This window comes from Ranitomeya variabilis, chromosome 1 (genome assembly GCF_051348905.1).
Source record: "Ranitomeya variabilis isolate aRanVar5 chromosome 1, aRanVar5.hap1, whole genome shotgun sequence".
In the NCBI taxonomy this organism is placed as follows: Eukaryota; Metazoa; Chordata; class Amphibia; order Anura; family Dendrobatidae; genus Ranitomeya; species Ranitomeya variabilis.
In genome coordinates, this window is record NC_135232.1 from 650,090,684 (window position 1) to 650,115,964 (window position 25,281).

Genomic DNA, 25,281 nt, shown 5'->3' on the forward strand with positions numbered 1-25,281 from the left:
GACTAACCAATAAAGGTATCACTCCGAGAATATTTTTGTCATCATTGGGCAGAAAAGTATTCACATCGATTTTTCTGGCTATCACAGTACCACACTATAATTTATTAGACTTTCTGTATAAATGTCACGTACCCACTTCTCAGCACGCGACTTGGTGTTGTGCCTGCAAGGGTTAATCTATCTCCCCTCTCTGTCCAGCATTCAACTTCTGTCCTATGCTGTAATGGGAGCATAAATCACACCCCGACACAGTTCATACACCCGTTCATACACACTGCCACCACTCACCGAACACACGGGCGATGTGTCCCGGAAATATTACTACTACTGTCTGCCAATCATAAGGCTCACACACTTTAAGGCTATGAATTCATTAGAACATGCAAGGTTCAACTTATTAAAGTTTTAAAACTTTAATAGAAAAGGTACAGTGCTTACAATAAAAAGGGTATAAAAATATGGTAATAAAAAGTGACATACAAATATGCAAAACAGTAAAAATAAACAGAAGAAAACTTACAGAAATATATAACTTTGTTGTCTGCTTTCTGCTCCCTGAGGGGGAGATGAATATGCACTGGAACACATCAGCTTGGCTGCCCCTCAATCTGTGAACCATGATTCTATGTGTACAGGCCTAATTTATAGAGTCACCCTGGAGGTCAGATTTCTAGACCAGCATCTCGGGTTATTATAATTGCTTGTTTTTCACTGGACCATGGCCACTCTACAAATGAATGTATTATTTTCGATGAAATTGTTGGTGTAAGTTCTCACAGATAGATAGTAAATAGAAATTGTCAGGCTGTATTTGGTCCCATTTGGCATTTGCCTTTGAGGCCTCAGGAGATGTTAAATGTTTCAAATTCTGTCTTACCAGGAAGGCCCCCTGTGGTCTGAGAACAGGGAAACTGCCTTTTCTCAGGATAACACATATTATCACCTTGGTGAGACCTGCAGCCTTCAAGACAGATGTTAAATTACTGCTAGTCACACAATCCTACCTATACATATTTCACTACAATAAATATTTAGATTTTAATTTTTTTAAACGCACATTTCATTATTTTCCAGTGCACACTTAGAAAAACACATTTTGATTACTGGTACATTCTAGTATAAATTTTACTTGATTCACTTGCTGGTTATCATGAAATTGTGTGTTCATTCATTATTCCAAATGGTATAGTTTGCAATTAGTAATTTAATTATGCCTGTCCCCATTCTTCATTTATAACCATTAATCTAATGGGACATGCTGTACGTACCATAAATGTTACCATTTGTTATGGCCGATAAAACGCAATGATTTTCTGTGTCTCTCTTACAAGCCACTGCTGCTTGCATCGGTTTAACCCCTAATACCCAACATGGCTGATTTTCTAGCTTCAGGACTAACCTATTGGATGAATTTTGCTATCTAAAAAGCATAAACAAAAACATTGACTATTACTACATATTACTGCAATGTTACATATGCAAGGAAACCTTATTAAGTATTTATTTTATCATAACATGGATCTGGCAAGGTGCAGAATCACAGACTTAAAGGGAATCTAGCAGCCATTTTTTGCTATTTAATCTGAGAGCAGCATAATATAGAGCAAGAGAGTCTGTTTCCAAGGGATGTGTCACTTAATAGGCTGTGTGCCGTAGTTTCAATGTAAACTAGTGTTTTATCAGCCAGAGATTATCACTAAAGGACTTGCTGACAGTGTACACAGAAAGCTGCCAATCAGTGGTGTGGGTGAGTTTATACACAGCTCCGCATTCAGAGAACTGCTATATCTACAACAAATAGGGATTCTATTAAAACTGGGCCAAGCAGCCTAGTAAGTAATACATTGCTGGAATCAGGGTCTCAGCCCTACATTATGCTGCTGTCAGATTACATAGTGAAAAAAATCTCCTGACAGATTCTCTTTTAAAGGCGTTTGTCACTACTTGGACAACCCATTCTTAAATAAAACCGTGCTCCATGTAAAATAAAAACATGAAACTGTACTGATGAAACTAACCATAGACAAAACTGTTTTGGACGACAAATCTGTAGTGTTGCAGCCCATAGCGTTTGTTCACTTGATGTAACTGTTCCTCAAGTGTTGGCAGACTTTGCTGAAAAGATGACTGTCTGAAAGGTGAATGTGTGTTTTTTTTTGTTTGTGTTTTTTTTTTTTATAACATAGGGCACTTATTATTTAAAGGGAACCTGTCACCCGGAAAATCGAAGATGAGCTAAGCCCACCAGCATCAGGGGCTTATCTACAGCATTCTGTAATGCTGTAGATAAGCCCCCGATGTATCCTGAAAAATGAGAAAAAGAGGTTAGATTATACTCACCCAGGGGCGGTCCCGCTGTGGTCCGGTCCGATAGGTGTCGCGGTCCGGTCCGGCGCCTCCCATCTTCTTGCGATGACATCCTCTTCTTGTCTTCATGCTGCGGCTCCGGCGCAGGCATACTTTGCCCTGTTGAAGGCAGAGCAAAGTACTGCAGTGCGCAGGTGCTGGGCCTCTCTGACCTTTCCCGGCACCTGCGCACTGCAGTATTTTTGCTCTGCCCTCAACAGGGCTGGACCGCGACGCCTATCGGATCGGACCGCCCACCCAGGTGAGTATAATCTTTTTCTCATCTTTCAGGATACATTGGGGGCTTATCTACAGAATGCTGTAGATAAGCCCCTGATGCTGCTGGGCTTAGCTCATCTTTGGGGGTGACAGGTTCCCTTTAACAAAGGGTTGTCCACTTACTGGACATCCTCTTTTAAATGGATTTTCAAATCTCAAAAAGCGATGGCTTATCGCTAGGATATGCCATTGCTTTCCGATAAATGTGGAGGTCTCTACTGAAATGAAGCCGTTCTGCAGTTCCTGTACAGTCAGCAGCCAGTCGGATGCAGTGCAGGGGCGGATGCACGATTGGTGCTAGCTGTGCAGCCACAGAAGGACCCAGGAGGTAGAGAGGCCACATCCACCTTAGAAGTAGGTGGGATAGTGCATTGTGCTGCGCTATTAGACCGCTAAGGGGCAATGTACTTTGGCCACCACTGATGCATTGCTAGGTAAGCACTGCAGCCCCTTTATTCTAATAATCAGTGGGGGTCCCTGCAGTCAGATCTTTACCAAGTATCAGTATTTCACAATATTGTCGGCAGCCTCCTGGTAAACATCATAGGCTACTTTCACACTAGTCCGTCGGTACGGGCCATCGCAAACCGTTGGCCCGACGGACAGTGTGTTAATGTAGCACAAGGTGGGCAGCGGATGCAGTCTTACAACGCATCCGCTGCCCATTGTGAGTTCCGGGGAGGAGGAGGCGGAGTTTCGGCCGCGCATGCGCAGTCGAAAATGGCGGACTCGACGCACAAAAAAACGTTACATGGAAGGTTTTTTGTGCCGACAGTCCGCCAAAACACGATGCATCCATCGCACGACGGATGCGACGTGTGGCCATATGTCGCAATGCATCGCTAATGTAAGTCTATGGGGAAAAAAGACAACTTTGCAGGGTGCGTTTTTTCTCCTAAACGACGCATTGCGACATAGGCAAAAGGACGCTAGTGTGAAAGTAGCCTTAACCTAAAACATTCATTCTCTCAGTTTAAAACTTGTATTTGGATTATTGTGTTAATACATTTTTTTGCATTATGATTACCTTTTTTATTTTTTTATTTCCAAAGGGTATATTTCTAGTATATGACATCACAAGCGAGCGCTCCTATCAACATATAATGAAGTGGGCCAGCGATGTAGATGAGGTACGTCTATTTTAACTCCTATTTTTCTGATGACATTCGGAAACTTAAAAATTCAACATCTTAAAATTACTGTACAGGTCTGTTCACATGGGATATAAATTCTTTAGCAGGAAATTTGCAGCAAACTCTGTAAAATCCATGGTGATTTCCGCAGCATAAATCCGCATGCTGCGGAGAATTGTACGTTTTCCATCTTCTCTGCACCTGGGATGCAATTCTTGCATGTGTGGCTCACGCTCGCAGCAGAGTTTGAGCCACGGGTCATTTTTCATATAGCATCCAATTCTCTCTTATTCAACAATCATATGCCTTTAACAGCCGCTGGTGGAGCGGAGCCCGTGGCTTTTAATGAGATAAATCCCGCTGTCAATCTCTGACAGTGGCATTTAATACGCACTGGCAGGTGGCGCGTCATTCCATGCTTCCAAAGGTGAACCTGTGACATGATCGCTTGGTGCCGATTGGGATGTCATGACAGCTGGTGGTCTACTGAAGATCAACGTGCGTAATGAGAAAAAAAATCTAAACTCTATAATAATGTTTTTGTTAACCACAGCAACATTGCAATAACAGGTGATCAAAACATCTTATCTACCCCAACATGATATCGTTAAAAAGACGTCGGCTCAGGGCGCAAAGCTTTCACACAGCCCATATCCTGAAAAATGAAAACGTTACAGATCTCAGGAAATGGCAACAATAGCCAATTTTTTTATTTTTTTATTTTTTACAAATTTCCTAATTTTTCACCAAAAGAAATAAGAAAAAAAATATATATATATACACGTTTGGTATTTGCGTACTCGTACCGACCTGGAGAATCATATTGCTAGGTCAGTTATACCATATAGTGAACATTGTAAATAAAATGAAAAACAACAAAAAGCAAATTGTGGAATTTAACTTTTTATTGTTGCAATTTCAACACACTATATGGTAGAATCAATGGTGTCACCACTCAAGCTACACAAAAAAACAAACCCTCATAGGGCTATGTGGACGGAAAAATAAAAAACTCATGGGCAATAAGACTGTCATTAATCTGTAATTTAGGTTCTTACGACTAAGATAAGTTAAGTTGCTTCTTTAGGCCAATTTTATAATTCTAATGCTACGAACATCAGCCATTGAAAAACAGCATGTTATTATTAAAGATAAACTCACACCTCCTACACACAGAGCTCTTGCATTACCTGGCAGGTTCAAATTAATATGGTCATTATCAGCTTCTACTGGATAACATGTTAACCGTTTAACTCCTTCACAACATGCACCGTGTATATATACAGCGTTGCAGAGGCTGTGTTCCCGCAAATTGCAGTGTATATACCCACCCACCCCCGCGTCAGCCATCATTGTGATCGGCTGAAAAATTCTGACCAGTCAACCACAGCGATGTGACGACAAAGTTGTTAAAAAAACAAAAAAAACAAAACCAAAAACGTGACATGCGTTGTTGGTGCTGTCTGAGACAGATCTCGCCTCTCCTTTGGTGCTGATTGGTCAGTAACTTAGTCAGCCAATCTGTGCCAAAGGGGTTCATTTCAAATGGATATCCCCACTCTGCATGCTATCTCTGAGTCGTCCACCAGGGCAGGGTAGTGGGTGCCAGATACGGTCGGCTATTAAAGGGGATGTCACGGTGGCTGCGACCCGGTCCGTGGCCCTGGGACTCGCTGTAAAAGGGAACGGTCTTTAAAGGGGAATTGTGAATAAGTCTGTCGTGACGCCACCTGTGGTGTTCGGTCAATAGAGGGACCGCCGCTGCTTTAAAGGGGTCCTCTGGGGGATGTTGTTGCAGCAATGATGGTGACGCTTCCCACAGGTGAAGCGGGGTCCCCAGGGGTCCTAGTGTGTATGGTGATGATGGTGTTTGGCGGTCAATGAGTAAAGGACACAAGTTGTAGAGTCTTTACCTGATTTACTGTACAGGTCCTTCTCAAAAAAATTAGCATATAGTGTTAAATTTCATTATTTACCATAATGTAATGATTACAATTAAACTTTCATATATTATAGATTCATTATCCACCAACTGAAATTTGTCAGGTCTTTTATTGTTTTAATACTGATGATTTTGGCATACAACTCCTGATAACCCAAAAAACCTGTCTCAATAAATTAGCATATCAAGAAAAGGTTCTCTAAAGGACCTATTACCCTAATCTTCTGAATCAACTAATTAACTCTAAACACATGCAAAAGATACCTGAGGCTTTTAAAAACTCCCTGCCTGGTTCATTACTCAAAACCCCCATCATGGGTAAGACTAGCGACCTGACAGATGTCAAGAAGGCCATCATTGACACCCTCAAGCAAGAGGGTAAGACCCAGAAAGAAATTTCTCAACAAATAGGCTGTTCCCAGAGTGCTGTATCAAGGCACCTCAATGGTAAGTCTGTTGGAAGGCAAAAATGTGGCAGAAAACGCTGTACAACGAGAAGAGGTGACCGGACCCTGAGGAAGATTGTGGAGAAGGACCGATTCCAGACCTTGGGGAACCTGAGGAAGCAGTGGACTGAGTCTGGTGTGGAAACATCCAGAGCCACCGTGCACAGGCGTGTGCAGGAAATGGGCTACAGGTGCCGCATTCCCCAGGTAAAGCCACTTTTGAACCACAAACAGCGGCAGAAGCGCCTGACCTGGGCTACAGAGAAGCAGCACTGGACTGTTGCTAAGTGGTCCCAAGTACTTTTTTCTGATGAAAGCAAATTTTGCATGTCATTCGGAAATCAAGGTGCCAGAGTCTGGAGGAAGACTGGGGAGAAGGAAATGCCAAAATGCCTGAAGTCCAGTGTCAAGTACCCACAGTCAGTGATGGTGTGGGGTGCCATGTCAGCTGCTGGTGTTGGTCCACTGTGTTTTATCAAGGGCAGGGTCAATGCAGCTAGCTATCAGGAGATTTTGGAGCACTTCATGCTTCCATCGGCTGAAATGCTTTATGGAGATGAAGATTTCATTTTTCAGCACGACCTGGCACCTGCTCACAGTGCCAAAACCACTGGTAAATGGTTTACTGACCATGGTATTACTGTGCTCAATTGGCCTGCCAACTCTCCTGACCTGAACCCCATAGAGAATCTGTGGGATATTGTGAAGAGAAAGTTGAGAGACGCAAGACCCAACACTCTGGATGAGCTTAAGGCCGCTATTGAAGCATCCTGGGCCTCCATAACATCTCAGCAGTGTCACAGGCTGATTGCCTCCATGCCACGCCGCATTGAAGCAGTCATTTCTGCCAAAGGATTCCCAACCAAGTATTGAGTGCATAACTGAACATTATTATTTGATGGTTTTTTTGTTTGTAATTAAAAAACACTTTTATTTGATTGGCCGGGTGAAATATGCTAATTTATTGAGACAGGTTTTTTGGGTTATCAGGAGTTGTATGCCAAAATCATCAGTATTAAAACAATAAAAGACCTGACAAATTTCAGTTGGTGGATAATGAATCTATAATATATGAAAGTTTAATTGTAATCATTAGATTATGGTAAATAATGAAATTTAACACTATATGCTAATTTTTTGAGAAGGACCTGTAGTTGGCAGGCCACAGTCCATGGTACCGGCAACAGGTACATTAGGAATCCAGGCAGCCCGGAAACAAGTGGAATCCCCTTGGCAAGTCAGGTTGAGAGCCTTCCACTGCACGCTTGCTATAGTCCCTTGCTGTCTGTAATGTCCTAACAAGGTCCTGGTCCTTTCCCTTGTCCTGGGACAGGTACCTGTATGGTAGGCAGCTTGAGCCGTTCCTTCTGGGGTCTCTGCATGGTGACTCCAGGGTGCTGCTGTACCACAGGCTTAATTTGAGCAGTATACGTGTAGTTCTGTGCCCTCCGGTTCTGCTAGGTGTCCAAAAGTTCCACCCTAGCCTCGGGCTCCCGGTACCAGGTTTCTGCGCTTTGGCTCCTCAGAGGCCCTCTTGTAGCCTCCTTGAGCCCTGAAATCTCTCCTCTGCTCCTTTCCGGTCTGCTCTCCAGACTATCTGATCCAGACTAGATTAGCTCCTCCTCCAAACCAGGATCTTTATTCAGGGAAGCTGCCCTAAAACAGGGTTTTGAGCTCCCCCTCCTGGCCTGGATTCAGAAGGTGTTGTGTGTGCGTGCGTGTGTGTGTGTGTGTGTGATTTACCTGCCAAAGAGATCCCTTTTGTTTCTAGGCATAGCACTACCCCCCCCGAGAGGAAGGCAGCACTACTGTGGTACCCGAACTCCCGGGGTACCACATTTACCTCAGAGTATTACCCCCTTTGTGTTACCTGAGAGAGAAAAAATCATTGGTGGCCAGTGCAATCTGTCTCCTGCGATCCAGTGCTGTGTGCAGTTCCCCAATCCGTTAAAGTTTTACCCCATCCCACCACTCCACATTGTATCTTTGACATACTTTTTGCGTTTTTTTTTCATTCTCTTACCGTGGCCACAGTACTCTGATCAGTATCACTGTTGATCAGAAGCTGCGCCAAGGGACTTTTTTTTTTTTTTAGCTACGGTAGCGGACGTCGTGGTGTAAGTGACGTCCAAATTTCTTAGGCCACGTTCACACGTTGCGGCTTGCTCTGCGGGTTAATCCCGCAGCGGAATTGATAAATCTGCAGGGCAAAACCGCTGCGGTTATCCCTGCAGATTTATCGCGGTTTGTTCCGCGGTTTCCGCTGCGGGATTACTCCTGTACTATTGATGCTGCATATGCAGCAATATGCAGCATCAATAGTAATGTAAAAAATAATAAAAATTGGCTATACTCACCCTCTGACGTCGCGATCTCCCCGGCGCTGCACGCGGCTGTGCCGACAAGGACCTTCGTGACGTCACGGTCATGTGACTGCGGCGTCATCACGGTCATGTGACCGTGACGTCACCACAGGTCCTGCTCGCACAGCAACTGAGACCGGACGCCGCGGGCAGCGCTGAGAGGTCAGTATAGCATCATTTTTTATTTTAATTCTTTTTTTTTTTACACCAAAATATGGTTCCCAGGGCCTGGAGGAGAGTCTCCTCTCCTCCACCCCGGGTACCATCGGCACATTATCCGCTTAACTTCCCGCAACGTGGGCACAGCCCCATGCGGGAAGTGAGCGGATCAATGCATTTCTATGGGTGCAGAACCGCTGCGATTCTGCACCAAGAAATGACATGCTCCTTCTTTTTTTCCGCAGAAAAGCCGCGCGGCTTTTCCCGCGGAAATCCGCAGCGTGGGCACAGCGGGTTTTGTTTTCCATAGGGTAACATTGTACTGTACCCTGCATGGAAAACTGCTGCGGATCCACAGTGTCAAATCCGCTGCGGATCCGCGGCAAAACCCGCAAAGTGTGAACATAGCCTTATAGAAAAGAAAGAAAGGAATGATAGAGTGGCTTTATAGATGGGGAGGTAGCGATTTTCTTATGCAAAAAAAAATAAAAATTAGCACCTGTTAATTTCTTAACTAGTGCATTAGTGGAGCATACGTCACGCTGATAATGACTGTTGTTTTTCTTTTCCCCCCCAAAAAATGAAAAAAGAATAGATAGCGCCAAGTAACTATATAGGTAGGACATTAGTGTAGTGAACATTTTTATTTTTTTTTTTCTTCTACTGATTTTTCTTTTCTCTTTTTTTCTTCTAAGTGTTTCATTTAAATTTTTCCTTTTCTTTCTCTACTTTGTTCTTTCTACTTTTTATCAGGGCTGTGGAGTCGGAGTCGGAGTTAGTTTTGGTCGGAGTCGGTAGAAATGTACCGACTCCGACTCCGACTCCAGCTTTAAAAAAAATGTATTAATATTTCATAATTGAACTTTCATATGAATTTTATAAATGTTACTCAAATATATATGTTCTATCAAACTATGAACAACAGTGATAAGCAGTTCTGCTGGAGATAGAGACATTTCTTACTTCTTGTGTGTCACTGTTCTCCACTGCCCTTATCTAATCTTATATTTGGTTAACCTCATGGTGCCCCAACCCCCCTACTTACAATGTATGAAACTGAAAGTGAAAATGTGTTGCAAATTCTTAGTAGTAAAGCTCCTCCTCTAGACTAGATGTTTACTAGGTGTGCATCTTCCAAGCATCTCACAGCTGCTACTCAGAAGAGGAAGACTGTAAGAAGTATTATCCTTTCAACAAACTTTGCATCAGTTAACTGTGAGTACATGAGGAATAACAGTATTACTGACCACTATATCAGTTGTATGACCTGGCAATAATTTTGTACAATTGTTTTTAGGAAAAACAATTGTCATTTGGATTGTGAATGCAGAATTAAAAACCTGAGAATGTCAAAGAAGCGTCACATTAAATCAGCTGTATTTGAACATTTCACCATCACTCAAGATAGAAAACATTATGTCTGTCAGTGTATGACAAATGATCCAGACGAAAACATGCTGTGAAGCCAAGATCAGTGCATATTCAGGCAAAGATAAAAATGCTCCTACCAGAGCTTCTAAACTAAAGAGACATTTACAGCGCTTTCATCCAGAAGTACTGAAAGCAGTGGATGAGAAAGACTGCATCCAAACCAATGAACCAGTGCCCAGCTCTTCCAGCCAAACAAAGGAGCAGAGAACTTTGCAGCCATCAGTTGCAAGATATTTTGTCAGTGACAAAGTTACTGTGACAATGACAGTAGATACATTTAAAAAAACAGATCATAGAGCTTGTTGTAAAGGATAGTGTGCCTATTTCATTATTTTCATGACCAGCTTTTATGTGTCTGAATGGGGAAATGGCCCGCAAGCTTGGTGTTTCTCTGGAGAGAGAGAGTATTAGAAAATTAGTAATCGAAGAAGCTTTTAAACAAAAGGAAGAACTTAAAAAAACTCTCAAGGGACGCTTTCTGTTTCTTAAAATGGATGCCTGCACACGACACAGAGTGAACTATTTTGCCATCAATGTCCAATTTGTTTGTGACAAAAATGAAATAGTTACCAAGACATTGGCAGTAAAAGACACCAAAGCTCATCACACCAGTGAGTTTCTCCAGGTCTTGGTGGAAAAGGTTCTGCAAGACTATGAACTTAAAAAAGAGCAAGTTCTTTCTGTCGTAACTGACAATGCTTCAAATATAATAAGTACTATTAAGCTAATGAATGAGGGTAATGATGGTGACCAGCAGCTAGAAGAACACTCTGGGTCCACAGACACAGAAATGTTTGAAATAGAGGAACACAGTATTGTAACTGAGGAGCAAACTGAAGTTGCTTCAGATGAACAGCAACATGATAGTTTAGATGATCTTGTTAAAACTGTGTCAATACGTTCTTTCATTGATCACATGCGTGGTGTTGTGCATATGCTACAGCTGGCTATAAGAGACAGTCTGCCAGAAGGACATGCTGCTGCACTGATTGGCAAGGTGAGAAAATTGGCTACTGTTGCCAGAACTCCTAAAGTTGACTCAATTTTGAAGAGACGTGCTGGAAAAGGGGCAATTATTGATCAAGCCACACGATGGGGCAGTACTTACTTAATGATTCAGCGCTTGGTTGAACTGAAAACCTTTCTTGTAGACATGGCTAACCCTCAACTGACGCTAAGTGGAATCAGGTGACTGAGCTGGAAAAATTGCTAGAGCACCCATTTACAGTGACTAAAAAATTACAAGCAGAGGACTAAACTCCAGGTATTTTCTTAAAGGAGTAGAAGAACCTGATGTTTCACCTGTCCCAAAGAGGAGGGTTAATTGCAAGTGGCATTGCTACATCAATGAAACGGAGAGAGGAGCTACTATTACAAAATAACATTCTTTTGGTAGCTGTTTATGTAGACCCAATGCATCGGATTCTTCTAGATGATCAACCGCTAACTAAAGGAAAAGAAGCTCTGTTTGAAATGGCAGTAAGGATGAAAGGGTTGCAGAACAGTCAGGAGGAACAAGAAGAATTTGGTCGTCCTGCCACATCTTCACTCTCATCAACTGATGAAGAATTTAATTTCGAAAAATATTTGGATCACAAGGACCGTGCAAAACGTTCCCGCATAGAAGAAGAGTCATCCCCATCAAAGAACACAGCCAGTACATTTCAGCAGAATTTTTCATGTGCACTAAAAGAAATTGAGAAATTTGACCGTTCATCAAAAATAACAGTGCAACAAGCGATTTATCTGTATCCTGACATTGTCAGAGATGTTGCCCGAGTGGTGACTGCTTTGCCACCAACCCAAGTTAAGGCCCCGTCTCACTAAGCGATTTACCAACGATCACGACCAGCGATATGACCTGGCCGTGATCGTTGGTAAGTCGCTGTGTGGTCGCTGGGGAGCTGTCACACAGACCGCTCTCCAGCGACCAACGATCAGGGGAACGACTTCGGCATCGTTGAAACTGTCTTCAACGATGCCGAAGTCCCCCTGCAGCACCCGGGTAACCAGGGTAAACATCGGGTTACTAAGCGCAGGGCCGCGCTTAGTAACCCGATGTTTACCCTGGTTACCAAAAAAAACAAACACTACATACTCGCCTTTCGGTGTCCAGGTCCCTTGCCGTCTGCTTCCTGCTCTGACTGAGTGCCGCCATACAGTGAGAGCAGAGCGCAGCGGTGACGTCACTGCTGTGCTCTCACTTCTCACTGTACGGCCGGCAGTCAGTGAGAGCAGGAAGCAGACGGCAAGGGACCTGGACACCGAAAGGCGAGTATGTAGTGTTTGTTTTTTTTGGTAACCAGGGTAAACATCGGGTTACTAAGCGCGGCCCTGCGCTTAGTAACCCAATGTTTACCCTGGTTACCAGTGAAGACATCGCTGGATCGGTGTCACACACACCGATTCAGCGATGTCAGCGGGGCCTCAACGACCAAAAAAAGGTCCAGGCCATTCCGACACGACCAGCGATCTCGCAGCAGGGGCCTGATCGCTGGTACGTGTCACACATAGCGAGATCGCTATGGAGGTCGCTGTTGCGTCACAAAACTTGTGACTCAGCAGCGATCTCGCTAGCGATCTCGCTATGTGAGACGGGGCCTTTAGTGTAGAGAGGTTGTTCTCTGCTCTCAAAATAATTAGATCAGATTTGAGGGCAATCCATGAAGGAGGATCTGACAGAGGCAATACTTTTTCTGAGGGCAAATTTTGTAGATTTCTTCTTATTAACTGCATAACAGTGTTTATTGCATATTTACTTACAAGAGTTTAGAAAAGTTTATAAAAGTTATTTGCTATATTCTAATTGTATTCTAATAAATATAGTTTTTGCTCTAAGTGGTCTGATTACTTAAATGATGGTGAGAAACTGAATAAGCACGATGTTAATATTCTACAACAGTAAATTTATTGTTACGAATTGGCCATTTATGAAGGAGTCTGAGTCGGAGCCAGAGTAGGAGTCGGAGTCACAACTGTGGCTTAGGTAAAGGAAAAGGTATCCAGCAACAGATCAATTGGTGAATAATTATTTAAAAACAAAAATCATTAGTGTATAACATGGTTAAAATTATGGCATAAAAAATATTAGTTTAGAAAAAGGGCAAGTAACCCAGGAAACTCATGGCCTTTCGCATTTCAAACACACTGATGCTGCTTACTCATAGTTCAGAATGTTCACTCTGAACTATGATTGAGAACCAGTTGGTTTGAAACGCGCAAGGCCATGAGTTTCCTGGATTACTTGCCCTTTTTCTAAACTAATGGATTTAAATACACCATAATTTTAACCAGGTTATACAAGATTTCTGTTTTAAAATAATTATTCACCGATGGATCTGCTCCTGGATACCTTTTCCTCTTTGATACTGCTCGTTTGCTGCTAACATGAACTTCTTTCCATGCATGGTCATTGTATTCTATTGCGGTGAGCTGGATTTTTTTCTACAAATTTTTTTTTTTTTGTTTCCCATATGTGTCTGTACAGTACTGCTTAGCCACACTGAGACTCTGGAGGGACAGACCACTGTTTTCCTCCTGAAGCACAGATTTTCTTAGAATAGTTTGTGGACTCCATATACAGAGCCCCTAAGTGGTAGAGCAGAATGCCCCTTCAAGTGACCCCATTTTGGAAATTATACCTCCTTGGGAATTTATCTACAGGTGTAGTGGTGATTTTGACTCTGTGATGGTGTGATATGCTATGTGGGTATCATTTTTGTGTATATTTCTATTTTACTTATTTTCATGGTGTTCTCTTGTAGAAGGAGTTATTTGCTAATTGATGAATGGCTGTTGCTGCCATCTGATATCAGCCCCCACAGTACTGTATTGTTTGCTAATATGCTAATGATATGTTGACCTAGCTTGTTGAAACAATGAGCCCCTGAGACCTTCCCCCTCCTGACCTGTGAATGAGGAGGTGAGACACAGATGAGTCCTGTGTGGAATGATTAATCTTGGAGAAAAAAAGAGTCAAAAACTGGCCTAAAGAATAACTTTACAACAATATTTATTGAGAATTCAACTTGCATGTAAAAACATACGTAGTACAAATAGCAAAACCATGTTACAAATAGTACTCTATGATTGTATCCACAAGTGCAACCAGTGCACCAGGTTCACAGAACGGGACATGTCATGATTCTCAATGGCGAGAGAACATAGCCCAGCATATATGAGAACTAGCTCTTGGAAGATGGAAACTATACTGACCATGAACTAAACCTGCCGCACAACTAGAAGTGGCCGGGTAGCATGCCTACGTTTTTTTATCCCTAGATGCCCAGCGCCAGCCGGAGAACTACCTAATCCTAGCAGAGGGAAAGACAGTCCTGGCTCACCTCTAGAGAAATTTTCCCAAAAGGCAGACAGAGGCCCCCACATATATTGGCGGTGATTTAAGATGAAATGACAAACGTAGCATGAAAATAGGTTTAGCAAAATCGAGGTCCGCTTACTAGATAGCATGAAGACAGAAAGGGCACTTTCATGGTCAGCAGAAAACCCTATCAAAACACCATCCAGAAATTACTTTAAGACTCTAGCATTAACTCATAACACCAGAGTGGCAATTTCCGCTCACAAGAGCTTTCCAGACACAGTAACGAAACAGCAGCTGTGAACAGGAACAAAATGCAAAAACACACAAGGACAAAAGTCCAACTTAGCTGGGAGTTGTCTAGTAGCAGGAACAAGCACAGAAAGGCTACTGATTACATTGTTGACCGGCATGAAACTGACAGAGGAGCAAGGTTATATAGCGACTCCCACATCCTGATAGGAGCAGGTGAACAGAGGGGATGATGCACAAGTTAAATTCCACAAGTGGCCACCGGGGGAGCCCAGAATCCAATTTCACAACAGTACCCCCCCCTCAAGGAGGGGGCACCGAACCCTCACCAGAACCACCAGGGCGATCAGGATGAGCCCTATGAAAGGCACGGACAAGATCGGAGGCATGAACATCAGAGGCAGTGACCCAAGAATTATCCTCCTGACCGTATCCCTTCCATTTGACCAGATACTGGAGTTTCCGTCTGGAAACACGAGAGTCCAAGATCTTTTCCACAACGTACTCCAACTCACCCTCAACCAACACCGGAGCAGGAGGCTCAACGGAAGGCACAGCTGGTACCTCATACCTGCGCAACAATGACCGATGAAAAACATTATGAATCGAAAAGGATGCAGGGAGGTCCAAACGGAAGGACACAGGGTTAAGAATCTCCAATATCTTGTACGGGCCGATGAACCGAGGCTTAAACCTAGGAGAAGAAACCCTCATAGGGACAAAACGAGAAGACAACCACACCAAGTCCCCAACACAAAGCCGAGGACCAACACGACGACGGCGGTTGGCAAAAAGCTGAGTCTTCTCCTGGGACAACTTCAAATTGTCCACCACCTGCCCCCAAATCTGATGCAACCTCTCCACCACAGCATCCACTCCAGGACAATCCGAAGATTCCACCTGACCGGAGGAAAATCGAGGATGAAACCCCGAATTACAGAAAAACGGGGACACCAAGGTGGCAGAGCTGGCCCGATTATTGAGGGCGAACTCCGCCAAAGGCAAAAAAGCAACCCAATCATCCTGATCCGCAGACACAAAACACCTCAAATATGTCTCCAAGGTCTGATTAGTCCGCTCGGTCTGGCCATTAGTCTGAGGATGGAAAGCAGACGAAAAAGACAAATCTATGCCCATCCTAGCACAGAATGCCCGCCAAAATCTAGACACGAATTGGGTCCCTCTGTCAGAAACGATATTCTCCGGAATACCATGCAAACGAACAACATTTTGAAAAAACAGAGGAACCAACTCGGAAGAAGAAGGCAACTTAGGCAAGGGAACCAGATGGACCATCTTAGAGAAACGGTCACACACCACCCAGATGACAGACATCTTCTGAGAAACAGGCAGATCCGAAATAAAATCCATCGAGATGTGCGTCCAAGGCCTCTTCGGGATAGGCAAGGGTAACAACAATCCACTAGCCCGAGAACAACAAGGCTTGGCCCGAGCACAAACGTCACAAGACTGCACAAAGCCTCGCACATCTCGTGACAGGGAAGGCCACCAGAAGGACCTTGCCACCAAATCCCTGGTACCAAAGATTCCAGGATGACCTGCCAACGCAGAAGAATGAACCTCAGAGATGACTCTACTGGTCCAATCATCAGGAACAAACAGTCTACCAGGTGGGCAACGATCAGGTCTATCCGCCTGAAACTCCTGCAAGGCCCGCCGCAGGTCTGGAGAAACGGCAGACAATATCACTCCATCTTTAAGGATACCTGTGGGCTCAGAATTACCAGGGGAGTCAGGCTCAAAACTCCTAGAAAGAGCATCCGCCTTAACATTCTTAGAACCCGGTAGGTAAGACACCACAAAATTAAACCGAGAGAAAAACAACGACCAGCGCGCTTGTCTAGGATTCAGGCGCCTGGCAGACTCAAGGTAAATTAAATTTTTGTGGTCAGTCAAAACCACCACCTGATGTCTGGCCCCCTCAAGCCAGTGACGCCACTCCTCAAAAGCCCACTTCATGGCCAAAAGCTCCCGATTCCCAATATCATAATTCCGCTCGGCGGGCGAAAATTTACGGGAAAAAAAGGCACAAGGTCTCATCACGGAGCAGTCGGAACTTCTCTGCGACAACACCACCCCAGCTCCGATTTCAGAAGCGTCGACCTCAACCTGAAAAGGAAGAGCAACATCAGGCTGACGCAACACTGGGGCGGAAGAAAAGCGGCGCTTGAGCTCCCGAAAGGCCTCCACAGCATCAGGGGACCAATCAGCAACATCAGCACCCTTCTTAGTCAAATCAGTCAATGGTTTTACAACATCAGAAAAACCAGCAATAAATCGACGATAAAAGTTAGCAAAGCCCAAAAATTTCTGAAGACTCTTAAGAGAAGAGGGTTGTGTCCAATCACCAATAGCCTGAACCTTGACAGGATCCATCTCGATGGAAGAGGGGGAAAAAATGTATCCCAAGAAGGAAATCTTCTGAACCCCAAAAACACACTTAGAACCCTTCACACACAAGGAATTAGACCGCAAAACCTGAAAAACCCTCCTGACCTGCTGGACATGAGAGTCCCAGTCATCCGAAAAAATCAGAATATCATCCAGATACACAATCATAAATTTATCCAAATAATCGCGGAAAATGTCATGCATAAAGGACTGGAAGACTGAAGGGGCATTTGAAAGACCAAAAGGCATCACCAAATACTCAAAATGGCCCTCGGGCGTATTAAATGCGGTTTTCCACTCATCCCCCTGCTTGATTCGCACCAAATTATACGCCCCACGGAGATCAATCTTAGAGAACCACTTGGCCCCCTTTATACGAGCAAACAAATCAGTAAGCAGTGGTAACGGATATTGATATTTAACCGTGATTTTATTCAAAAGTCGATAATCAATACACGGCCTCAAAGAGCCGTCTTTCTTAGACACAAAGAAAAAACCGGCTCCTAAGGGAGATGACGAAGGACGAATATGTCCCTTTTCCAAGGACTCCTTTATATATTCTCGCATAGCAGCGTGTTCAGGCACAGACAGATTAAATAAACGACCCTTAGGGTATTTACTACCCGGGATCAAGTCTATGGCACAATCGCACTCCCGGTGCGGAGGTAGTGAACCAACCTTGGGTTCTTCAAAAACGTCACGAAAGTCAGACAAGAATTCAGGAATCTCAGAGGGAATAGATGATGAAATGGAAACCAAAGGTACGTCCCCATGAGTTCCTTTACATCCCCAGCTTAACACAGACATAGCTCTCCAGTCGAGGACTGGGTTATGAGATTGCAGCCATGGCAATCCCAGCACCAAAACATCATGTAGATTATACAGCACCAGAAAGCGAATAACCTCCTGGTGATCCGGATTAACACGCATAGTCACTTGTGTCCAGTATTGTGGTTTATTACTAGCCAATGGGGTGGAGTCAATCCCTTTCAGAGGTATCGGAGCCTCCAATGGCTCCAAATCATACCCACAGCGTTTGGCAAAGGACCAATCCATAAGACTCAAAGCAGCGCCAGAGTCGACATAGGCGTCCGCGGTAATAGATGACAAAGAACAAATCAGGGTCACAGATAGAATAAACTTAGACTGTAAAGTGCTAATTGAAACAGACTTGTCAGGCTTCTTAGTACGCTTAAAGCATGCTGATATAACATGAGTTGAATCACCACAATAGAAGCACAACCCATTTTTTCGTCTAAAATTCTGCCGCTCGCTTCTGGACAGAATTCTATCACATTGCATATTTTCTGGCGTTTTCTCAGTAGACACCGCCAAATGGTGCACAGGGTTGCGCTCCCGCAGACGCCTATCGATCTGAATAGCCATCGTCATGGACTCATTCAGACTCGCAGGCACAGGGAACCCCACCATAACATCCTTAATGGCATCAGAGAGACCTTCTCTGAAAATCGCCGCCAGGGCGCACTCATTCCACTGAGTAAGCACAGACCATTTGCGGAATTTTTGGCAGTATATTTCAGCTTCATCTTGCCCCTGAGACAAGGACATCAAGGCCTTTTCCGCCTGAAGCTCTAAATGAGGTTCCTCATAAAGCAACCCCAAGGCCAGAAAAAACGCATCCACATTGAGCAACGCAGGATTCCCTGGTGCCAATGCAAAAGCCCAGTCTTGAGGGTCGCCCCGGAGCAAGGAAATTACAATCCTGACCTGCTGTGCAGGGTCTCCGGCAGAGCGAGACTTCAGGGACAAAAACAATTTGCAATTATTTTTAAAATTTTGAAAGTGAGATCTATTCCCCGAGAAGAATTCAGGCAAAGGAATTCTAGGCTCAGACATAGGTGCATGAACAACAAAATCTTGCAAATTTTGTACCTTTGTGGCGAGATTATTCAAACCTGTAGCTACACTCTGAAGATCCATTTGAAACAGGTGAACACAGAGCCATTCAAGGATTAGAAGGAGAGGAAGAGAGGAAGGCTGCAGTATAGGCAGACTAGTAAGTGATTCAATTAAGAGCACACTCAGAACTAGAGGGAAAAAAAATAAAAAAAAAAAAATTGTAGCAGACTTCTTTTTTCTCTCCTTTCTCAGCCAGTAATTTAACCCTTTTTTGGGCCGGTCAAACTGTCATGATTCTCAATGGCGAGAGAACATAGCCCAGCATATATGAGAACTAGCTCTTGGAAGATGGCTGCTATACTGACCATGAACTAAACCTGCCGCACAACTAGAAGTGGCCGGGTAGCATGCCTACGTTTTTTTATCCCTAGATGCCCAGCGCCAGCCGGAGAACTACCTAATCCTAGCAGAGGGAAAGACAGTCCTGGCTCACCTCTAGAGAAATTTTCCCAAAAGGCAGACAGAGGCCCCCACATATATTGGCGGTGATTTAAGATGAAATGACAAACGTAGCATGAAAATAGGTTTAGCAAAATCGAGGTCCGCTTACTAGATAGCATGAAGACAGAAAGGGCACTTTCATGGTCAGCAGAAAACCCTATCAAAACACCATCCAGAAATTACTTTAAGACTCTAGCATTAACTCATAACACCAGAGTGGCAATTTCCGCTCACAAGAGCTTTCCAGACACAGTAACGAAACAGCAGCTGTGAACAGGAACAAAATGCAAAAACACACAAGGACAAAAGTCCAACTTAGCTGGGAGTTGTCTAGTAGCAGGAACAAGCACAGAAAGGCTACTGATTACATTGTTGACCGGCATGAAACTGACAGAGGAGCAAGGTTATATAGCGACTCCCACATCCTGATAGGAGCAGGTGAACAGAGGGGATGATGCACAAGTTAAATTCCACAAGTGGCCACCGGGGGAGCCCAGAATCCAATTTCACAACAGGGACAATAGTATGATGATATATTTGTCAAATTGCGGCAAATGATTATTTATGATCACTATGCTTGTGCAGATGGGTCTAATGTGTGATTACCTAAACTAGCTCCTACCGTAGCGCAATGCTACTGGCCTTATCCCGCTACACACAAAGACACCCCGCAATGTGACTGAGGAAGCGGTCACACATAACGCGAAACGCGCATTGGGGTAATTAACCAGGATCCAGACGGGCCGTTTGTGGACATCCATGGGTAATTAATCTTTTTACCTTTATTTACATTGTCACATTGCGGGGTGTCTTTGTGTGTAGCGGGATAAGGCCAGTAGCATTGCGCTACGGTAGGAGCTAGTTTAGGTAATCACACATTAGACCCATCTGCACAAGCGTAGTGATCATAAATAATCATTTGCCGCAATTTGACAAATATATCATCATACTATTGTCCCGTTCTGTGAACCTGGTGCACTGGTTGCACTTGTGGATACAATCATAGAGTACTATTTGTAACATGGTTTTGCTATTTGTACTACGTATGTTTTTACATGCAAGTTGAATTCTAAATAAATATTGTTGTAAAGTTATTCTTTAGGCCAGTTTTTGACTCTTTATTCTCCAAGATTAGTCATTTGCTATAGAGTCGCCTTGTGTATCTATTTAACTGACGCTTATGTTTATATCTGTGTGGAATGATGATGTGTTCACAGCATCACCGAGAGAAAGAAGAGTATATGGACTATGTTATCCTCTGTCTGCTGGATTGTTGGACTTTTATCCTGTTACTGAACTGCATTCATGTTCTGGACTATTTTATCCTTTGTGTGGTGGATCGTATATGGACCTTTCGTATTTTTGCCTAAATAAAGGGCTTGGAATTGTTCACTCTTCGCTGGCTCTGTTGATTGTGTGGTACCAGAGAAGGACCCCGTGACAGACTCCATGGCTGTTTTCCAGAAACAAGCAGTAGTGGATGTTACCGAGTGAAAATGCAAACTGCTGTTGTAGTGACCCAGTACATTGTGCCCAACACATGCTTCTGGAGACATGGACCCGTAAGTTAGGCGGGCTCTCATCGCTACAAAAATGCCAAACATGTGGATGCTAAATGTGGTTTAGACACACTGGGGCTCAGAAGGGAGGATGGGATTTGGGAGCGCAGAATTCGCTGGATTTCTTTTGGGGTGCGAGTAACTCTGTATTCGCTGGAGACAGATTTTACCCATGAATTCAGAATGATCAGTCCAGGAGGAGAAGGAATCTGATTTCCGTAAGAGGAAATATTACAAAGTATCTTATTTCCAGATCTACTTTTGATTTATGGAGAAAATATAAATAAAATTACTCTTTAATACTACATGCATGAAATTTGGAATTTAGCATTAAGTTAAAGGGGATCTGTCACCAGATTTCACAATACATACTGCATACATTATTAAATAGGGTTTTTGGGCTGTTGTACTTGCTTTCAATGTCCATGTTAGAATAGCTGTATAATCCTTTTGTAAAAACATTGTAGGAGTTCAACCCTATCTTTAGGGTTATGCAGCCATTCTGATGTGAATTTTGAACGTATGCACATCAGCCTCATCTAGTCTGTGATCTTTTTAATAATCTATACAGTTTTCATTGTGAAATCTGATGATGGATTCACTTTAATGCCTGGAAGTAATGTCCATGTGAACAGCGAAGTAGTTCAGAAATTGAAATTTGTGATCGATTCCCTTTACAATGATTTTAGGTCAGTTAGAATGCACTAGTGTGCACTATAGCAGTATATTGCCATCAGGCATTTTTTGCATTGATTGCTTGTGATCTTGTATCTATTCTATTTGTCAGCAGTTTCAATGTAATAAAACTCACTTTTCTTTTAGTATGCACCTGATGGCGTCCAGAAAATATTGATTGGAAACAAAGCTGACGAAGAACAAAAAAGGCAAGTTGGGAAGCACCAGGGGATGAAGGTATGTTCTGCTTAAAATATATATAAAATGTCAACCACTTGAACTGCAAGAAAGGGGGTATAATCGTACAATTACCAGAATAATGGATGTTTGCATTCCTCACATTAGAATACCTCTCCCTGCTGTGGGATAGCTTTGGGCAAGGCAAGTATTACACCGCCTGACCCAGTTATAGTGCCTCACGAGTGCACCCTTAATATAATTACTGCCCCCTTTGTGCCCCTTCGCCATAAAAAAATATAATTTTTAACTTGCTGAATCCGAGATACAGTCCTTAATTTCTGCAGAGGGGTAGGCACAGGCCATCAAGGCGGTCAAGGCACTGATGTCATTGTGCCACAGTGCCCTAGTTTACAGGATTGAGAGTGGCAAAGCACTGAGCCTATGGCTCAGGACCCAACTGTACAGGCATCATATTATCACCAATAAAGTTCAAAGTGGCGCTCGACTTGGGAACTTTGGCACTAGTGACGCCACTGTTACTGTCTTGTAATTTTGCACCCCTAGGATATTTTTTTGACTGTCTTCACATGCAATGATTTGTCTGTATAGGTTAGGTTATCAATCTAAAGAGGGGTATGCAACCTTTCCAGCCGTTCAGGTCCTTTTTATGGCCACTTGTCAGAACAAAATGCCAAGGATGGTAATAATGGATCACATGGTGTCCACTTAATACTTAGAAGTTAATTTAAAAAATATGATTTGTTAATATATTTATGCAAGTTTTCTGGTGTAAGGACATTAAAAAAAATGGCGTTCAGACAGAAATATATTTATGAAGGGCTGGTAACCCCAATTCTTGCAAAGCAAATAAACTTTGTGAAGGATTTCTAGAGAATCTGCCATGATTGATGTGATCACTTCACGACACTTCTAGCACATAGACAAGGAATAATCGTTTCAAGTAGCAAAAAGGTTAAACTGTCTAGTGGCAGTGCTCCAAAAGTGGCCTTGAAATCCCTGTATTAGTGGATACTGTTCCCATGGCAACAAATACTTATCTTTCAATGGGGATGAAATGTGTGGTAAGTTCACTGCACGTTTTTATAGCTGTCAGGAGTAATGATGGGCGAACGTGCTGGGATAAGGCGTTATCCACCATGCTTGTGTGCTAAGCGGGTGTCTTCGGCATGCTTGAATACTATGTTCAAGACCCCGCGGCTGCATGTCTCGCGGCTGTTAGGTAATCCCTGCATGTGTTGCAGCTTTCTAACAGCCGCGAGATATGAAGCTGCGAGGTCTTGAACATAGTATTCGAGCATGCCAAAGACACCCGCTTAGCACACAAGCATGGTGGATAGCGCCTTATCCCAGCACGTTAGCTCATCACTAGTCAGGCGTAGTAGGGAAATCACATTCTCCCCAGTGAGCAGCGAGTATATAATAAGGGACTGTTTGAGTTAGGAAAGCTAATGTCTTCAGGTTTTCCAAATCTCCTCGGTGTGGTAATTTTCTAACGCACTGAAAGAAAGACTTTCTGTGGAATGTGACAAATCTGGGTGGTCACTGGGACGGTCTTTACCTATTATGCAGCTATCAATTCTGCTCTTTGCTAACATGTTAGAAACTACCGTACTTAAATTTATAAAAGGAACACCCATATTCATGAAGCCTATAAGTAAACGGACACTTCAAAACTTTTTAGAGATTGTTGGAAATCACACCCTGTGCAATTTTTTTTGACTCTCTCACTGGCTGCAAACTGAATTCCAGAAATTTCTAAGTTGGAGTCAGTGCTGCTGTTTCAGAACCATTGGGTTTACATAAAATGGAAATAAGTTTTGATCCTAAGTGGTCATCCACATCATGTACAAACTACAATCATCTCCTGCAGCTGGAAGTCCCTAAAGCATTAGGGATAATTGTAATTTACTACAATTAAATAGGCAGCGCATACAGTATATACAGTATATGGGATTTTCATTGGGACACACCTCTTAAACATTGCGTTCATTTTTTTATTAAGTCCCCTTGTCCACAATGTATACAATATGGTCCCTCGCCATGTAGTCTGCCTTTACTAACATGCAACAGAATTGCTCGTTCTATAGAGCATGGTCCTGTAATAGGAAATCACCAGTGTAACAAGTCCACCATCATTTGTGAGGGGTATTAATGAAAGTGGAAGGAAAAGTAGCAAACCTCCTCTGACAGTAACATCAACACCAAAATTTTGCACCAGGAGCTTCATCATATGGGTTTCAATGGCCAAGCAACTGCATACAAGTCTTAGGTCACCAAGCACAATGCCAAGCTTTGGACGGAGTGGTGTAAAGCACGAAGGCACTGAACTCTGAAGCAGTAGAAATGTGTTCTGTAGAGAGTCGGATACATTTCTTTATCTGGCATCTGATGGATGAGTATGGGTTTGGTGAATATCAAGACAGTTACTTCCTGATTGTGTCATACCTGCTGTAAGGTTGGATGGAGGAGGGATGATGCTACGGGGTTGTCTCTCAGGGGTCACCCTAGGTTGCTTAGTTCCAGTGAACTGAAATCTTGTGCTAAAGAATTAAGTGATTTGGACATTCCCATATTTGTGGAACCAGATTGGGGAAAGACTTTTTCTGTACCCCTTGAACGTGCTCAGTACACAAAGCAAGGTCCATAAAGACCTGGTTGGATGAGTTTGGTGTGAAAGAACATGACTGGTTGTACAGAGCCCTGACCTCAACTCCATCCAACACCTTTGGGATAAACTAGAATGAAGATTGTGAGTCCAACCCTCTCTTCCCATATCTGTGTGTGGTGTCACAAATACGCTTCTGGATGAATAGCAAAAATTACCACAGACCACTCCAAAATTTTGGCGAAAACCTTCCCAGAGGAGTTGAAGCTGTTGTCGCTGCAACAACGTCTTATTAATACCAATAGGCGACAATGCGATGTCATTAAAGCTCCTGTAAGTGTCCTATTTGGGCAGATGATAGGATTTGTAAGAACTCCCCAATGCAGGTAAGGGGTGATACTGGTGGTGTTGCATTTTAGCAACTTCAATGGAATAGTGGTAATTACTCATTCAAGGTAAGTTACAAACCAGTAACATAAATGTCAACAAATTATCCTATAAATGAAAACTTCTAGATTAAAATGGTTCTGCCTCTAATTATTATTATATATTTTTCTTTTGTTAAAGAAAAATTGTGAAATATATTTTGTTTGTGGTCCCATTTTCAATTCTGTTAGTTATAAAGTCTGTAAAATAAAATAGGGAAAAGCAATATATATCTACCTGAGATGCATCTTGGTGTTCAAAATAGAAATTCCCCATATAAAGTATTATTCATTTGATAGAAAAAAACTTATTTGTAGTCATTGTTTGCTCCAGATATTAGAAAAATGTAGTATTTTGTGTATAAAGGAAT

At 43.1% G+C, this 25,281-nt stretch overlaps 1 protein-coding gene across 4 annotated transcripts in view; it reads left to right on the plus strand.

Annotated features, from left to right (window-relative positions):
• The window catches only part of RAB15 (RAB15, member RAS oncogene family), a 112,785-nt gene that overhangs the window by 52,796 nt on the left and 34,708 nt on the right, over positions 1-25,281 (plus strand). For all 4 annotated transcript variants that reach the window (XR_013215560.1, XR_013215561.1, XM_077262469.1 and 1 more), the window contains 2 exons: positions 3,678-3,755; positions 21,827-21,916. Coding sequence is in view for 2 of the 4 variants with exons in the window: in XM_077262469.1 (XP_077118584.1) it covers positions 3,678-3,755; positions 21,827-21,916 (168 nt within the window). In the remaining 2 variants the exon portion in view is untranslated. The remainder of the gene's footprint in view (positions 1-3,677; positions 3,756-21,826; positions 21,917-25,281) is intronic.